Raw genomic sequence first — 4,978 nt, 5'->3', positions numbered from 1 at the left:
CAAAGCACAAAAAAAAAAAAAAGAAAAAAGAAAAAAGAAGGCAACGCCAAGGGAATCTAACTCAACCATCAAGGCGCAAGTCCTCGTTTGAAATGAAAATGATCATCCTCAAAAGGGACGAGGGTTCTAAGTATAGGTACCTCGTTGAACCTGCATCTGAATTCTGCCCCCGAGAGCCAAGAACCCCCCGGTTAGTGGTCGTTAAGGACCCTTAAGTTGGCATGCATGCATGTGGTCTCCGCGGAAAGAAAGTGAGGAATGGATCAACAAGGAAGGGTATTTGTTCAGACTCCTCCCCACCTACCAGAGACCAGAGATCTACTGGGTCTATCTGAAACTTCGCGAGATGAAACTGATCTAGGTAAAATCCAACGGAAAGTCCCGCCCGCACGGAGGTCGAGGAGTCGAACTCCGGTAAAAAGAAGGGGGAAGACTCCGTTGTAGATCGGAGTCAGGATACTATATCCGTTGGGGAATTCGATGTTGACCATCAAGTTTAGTAACGATTACTTACCTTAGTATAGTAGGCTCTGGTAGCTAATAATGGAAATTAGGGTACGGGGCTTGGCGTGAGCAGCCAATGGGTGGTTGTTGGTGGCAGGCGGGGCCAATCAGATCATACGACAGGGCAGAATGCGTTCGTCGTGAATAAAGCTGTATTGGGTATGGTGCGGACTTCTGACCATTGTCGAAGTCATGATAAGATTGGTGGAGAAGAAGGCATATTAGCTGTACCCAGCTTTTGGTACTAGCTTGCTGGCCTAAGGCCCAATCTGGTTCGATCTGTCGGATAAGGTGACTTTTTTTTTTTTCTCTGGGGCAGGTCGTTCCGTCCAGATTAGCCCTTTTACTATTTTTGTCCCGGTTCTCATACAGATAGGGTTCTGCATTGACCTTGGTTCATTGGAAAAGGTGTGAGGTCATGCCTCATATTATTAATCGATGTGACATCTTGTCGGCTCGATACCTAAGGTATGGTGATCAGGAAGAAGGAACGTTATAGGTAGACACCGATGTAGAGGTGCCCGGTGATATCAAGACCCAGACCCGGGCCTCAGCAAGCTTACCTCATAGACAACGCCTGATGGTGCTATGATAGGATAGAAATGGTTACTCAGGGAAGGATGAGTCAACGTGCAAATCAGGTCCCTGCACGCCTGATTCATAAGCCGGCAGACGAGACTAGGTGTTATGCTTTTCCCTCTGCTATTGACAACTAGTCCAGAAGCTGATAATTTAAGCGTTGGCTTGACGTCCTCTGGGTGGGGCCGGCATGTACTCCATACATGGAGTGGTATTGATATATCGACCATTGTCACAGTAACAGTGCAGGACGACATCTGGGATGCGTGGACGGCTACCAGGATAGGCTGGAGGTACGTTGGGCCTTCCGGAGCATGTACAGTATCAATGTATCTATGTTTGACACAATTGACACATACCCACCGTAGCTCAAGGTACACCCAACCAGCTGTTGCCATTTGATTGATCCATTGGCAGACGAGACAGATCAGCAGGAGAATTTAACTTTGGTCGCATTTTACTCCTCTATTGAGTATACAAGGTATTCTAGATAGGGTTTCTGACATGGCGAAGCGAGAGCGAAACTTAATAGAAAAGAAAAGGTACAACATCCATCCATGAAAAAGTCCCCCGCCAGTGGCTGGCTAGTATCAGTCCACATGGCGGGCAAGATGCCTGTGTAAGGTGAGTCACCACTGTCAGAGCTTCTTTGGAGGAGATGGGGGGGAGCTTGATAGGCAAACATGAGCATGACCTATCTCCAAGGCATCAAGGAAGGTAGTCTAATATGATAGCCTAATGAACATCCGATCAATAGTGATGATGGGCAAAAGCGAATAAAGTTACGCCGAAGCTAAACAAAGTTGACCAACCCTAACGCTTTTCTGAATTAAAAAGCGGTGACATGAGTCTGGAACACACCTAACCACATTAGGTGGCATCTCGCGACGGGGTGCTTGGCAATAAGAAAAACTGTCAGGGGCGTGACGGAGTGACTTCCAATTTGCCAATCACGAGACTTGACCATCTTGGAGCAGTCTATCGAATGCGGAGAATGGCTCGGGACTTGCCATTGGTCGTCCCCCGTATGACGGGTCGGTATTGTCCGTTTCTTACGGGATTTGGTTAGCGGGACTTTGGGGAAAGGTCAGTTTAGTCCGTTCCCATTTCTCATCTCCCTCTCTCTCTCTTGGTCTATCTCTCTATCTAATTCTAACCAGATGAAGGTCTTGAATTGTGGATAATCTTGTCTCCAGTTACCTAGGATGCACGCATCCTTGGCAACCTTGACAGATTGGAAACTGGTTGGTGGCTCTGGTTGAGAGAAAGCCGTTAGGGCGCGACCAATTCCTTCTAAGGGATAGTAACCACGAATGCGCAAATGGGCTTGTCTCCAGCTGTCCGGACAAATGGGATAGGTCCTATACTGCCAAGACTTCAAAAGCTCTAGCATCATTGACAGGGATCAAGCATCCATTAGCTTCCACTCAAGGAATATTTCTTCCTCAAACATCAGTAAAATAAATAAATAAATAAATAAAAACGTGGCATGAGGCTTTTGTGTTACACATTTCCAATGCATGCACACCCCTCGATTGATGCAGGTCGAGGGTGAGCCTAGAAATGCCGTCATTCTCAGCAATTGTCGAGGCTTTCGACAGGACATTTGTCTATGAGTAGAGAATTAAGGTATCCCCTACCTATACCCGACCCCACCAATGAGCGGGCAGGATTAACTGATCGCTGATTCTTAATCTCGGTCGCCCACGACCGTGGACCCGGACCGCAGCCCCCGAAAGGGTTTTTTACCCTATAAGTTAGAAGCCTTCATTAACCTCGTCCGTTTAGTGTTCTAGGGCATTTACCTTATCTGGAAATCTTCCTTCAGGGCCCTCTGTTGATCCAATCAGATTGGAACCAAAAAAGAGTTTCACAACGATTCGCGTTTAGCTCTTAATTTAGTTCGAGGCGGTTTCGCGTTAGCATTTGATGGTTTTTTTTTTTTACTTTAGCCTCCCCCCCCTATTATGATTATTATTATTATTATTTCTTTGATAAGATGGGAGCTCCTTACCGGTTTCCTGATACGTTTAAAATTAGCGAATTGACGTGGATCGGACTGCCGAAGTTCTGTTTCATCTAGGAATGCGTAACACACAAGTTTGCCCTCCATCAAGGCTGAAACTGTGCTACTTCTCCCCTCCTCTTATCAACAAGACTGTCACAAGTCATTCAGTGTCCCCAGTATGGCCATGCACTTCATCCACGGTAACACCATCCGAGGGAACTCAAAACCCGCCATCCTGGGACGGCGGGCGAGGTCATCTTCACACACGGCCGTAGGGCTCACTGCCCCACTAGTCGCCCGTGGCTCAGCCGCAAGCATTGCTAGTTTAGGTACTCTTGGTTGCAGGAGGCCACCGGATTTGTCGAAGAATGAAAACAAGTTCAACGTTTTGACCAGTCCACCAGAAAGGAGAGGCTTCTCGTTCGACAGTGCTCCGTGCCTTGTCCGTAGAAGGTTTGCAGCCTCGATCTAAATCTTAGTTGGAGGAACTAAATCTTAGCTGCATACGCAGTGACCCTGGACAGGTGATTCGGTGCCTTAGTGGCTTGGCTGTATGATCGCTTATTCTCTCCATGGGTGTCCGTGTGTAAAGATACTTGAGAGAGCCGTCAGACAGGGTTTTGATGGTCATAAGGGAAAGGTGGAAAAGCCCTCGGCCGAAGTAGGCCCCCCCCCCGTTATGATTGGGGTGTTGACCGCGAGGGTCGGTTGCTCTTCCCGAATTTAGACCGTGTGCGTTCTACGGTTCTTATGTATCGAGCTCCGCTTGATACCGGTAATCCAAACGTGCGTCCCCTAGCGTCGGATAAAAACGGCGCATTGCAAGAGACTCTGCAAACCGTACATCAAAGTTGCGCGCTATCCACTCCATCATCAGGGGTAGGAAGCCATCCATCGTGACGCTATAGAGTCGCGGAGGAACTATAAGCAACATCTCCCCTAGCGGGGTGCTAAAGTTTTCCCCTGTCTTTATACCCTCCATAGGGGGATTTCCAGGCACCCTGAACGGTGAGCTCAGCCCGCCTGACGGGGTAATCGTTCGCTACATCATATCAATATTCCTTTTGCGGACGGATCCGCGGGATTAATTTGTTGGTGACATCTGTTTGAATTGGACTACGTCCACGAGGCACCAGGATGAAAAAGCAATATAATTCTTTGAATCCCCTGCTAGCGCGGGAGCGACACCAAAAAGCAATTGTGCAGGTGTAGCGCATCCAATAATAGATAGATTATCTTCCCCTTTTCTCACCGGTACCTTCCTCGAGCCTCTCAGGATGATTGGTTTTGGTTTTTAATTTTATTTTTTCCTTTTCTCTTCTTCTTTCAGTGTGGATGTTCGTTGGATATAACCATATCGGTCATAGGGTAAGGTCGTTGGTCGACGATCCCCAAGTTCTAGTGACGGGACAAGGGTCCCTTAGAGTCAAAGTAGGCGATCACCATGACGATATACTTATACAGTAAGAGGGGCTATCGGCTCGACGTTATCCAATACATACCTTGTTCAGAACGGAAAATAGACAGGGAAATGAGAGGTTCAGAAGGAAAGAAAGGCAGCCCACATGGCTCCAAGACAGGGTATCTTGTTGACAGAGAAGAGTCAAGCTACCCCTGGGGTCGGACTTTTGAGGGTAAACAAAATCCGATCGTTAAGTAATGATAACCATGTGATGAACGACTTTAATCTGACGCCAATCAGTGACCGGCCCGTCCGCCCACTGTGTGTCATCGAAAACCTATTGCCCAAGATTTGGTGGGTGAGTGGGTGAGAACCTTAGAGAACCACAGGACCGACAAGATTATTCAGTCTGGGTCAAATATGGAGCATATCAGGTGCGAGCGGACGAACAAGAAAATGCGACGAAAAAGAAAGACGGAAAAAAA

At 47.6% G+C, this 4,978-nt stretch overlaps 2 protein-coding genes across 2 annotated transcripts; one reads left to right on the top strand and one right to left on the bottom strand.

Moving 5' to 3' along the window:
* Window positions 1-757: 757 nt before the first annotated feature.
* On the bottom strand, window positions 758-1,571 carry BDV27DRAFT_139901 (uncharacterized protein). Its single transcript, XM_032069543.1, has 2 exons — window positions 1,068-1,571; window positions 758-967 (listed from the first exon to the last, which is right to left on the bottom strand). The coding sequence occupies exons 1-2, from the start codon at window positions 1,479-1,481 to the stop codon at window positions 869-871; spliced, it is 513 nt and encodes a 170-aa protein (XP_031920203.1). The 5' UTR covers window positions 1,482-1,571; the 3' UTR covers window positions 758-868.
* Window positions 1,572-2,572: 1,001 nt separating this feature from the next.
* Window positions 2,573-3,742, top strand: BDV27DRAFT_139900 (uncharacterized protein). Its single transcript, XM_032069542.1, has 3 exons — window positions 2,573-2,833; window positions 2,889-3,045; window positions 3,098-3,742. The coding sequence occupies exon 3, from the start codon at window positions 3,270-3,272 to the stop codon at window positions 3,561-3,563; it is 294 nt and encodes a 97-aa protein (XP_031920202.1). The 5' UTR covers window positions 2,573-2,833; window positions 2,889-3,045; window positions 3,098-3,269; the 3' UTR covers window positions 3,564-3,742.
* The last annotated feature ends 1,236 nt before the right edge of the window (window positions 3,743-4,978 follow it).

The sequence above is a fragment of the Aspergillus caelatus genome (assembly GCF_009193585.1).
Source record: "Aspergillus caelatus strain CBS 763.97 unplaced genomic scaffold BDV27scaffold_577, whole genome shotgun sequence".
NCBI classification, from domain to species: Eukaryota; Fungi; Ascomycota; class Eurotiomycetes; order Eurotiales; family Aspergillaceae; genus Aspergillus; species Aspergillus caelatus.
The sequence above is the reverse complement of the archived record's forward strand: the minus strand, read 5'-3'. Positions and strand labels throughout refer to the sequence as shown.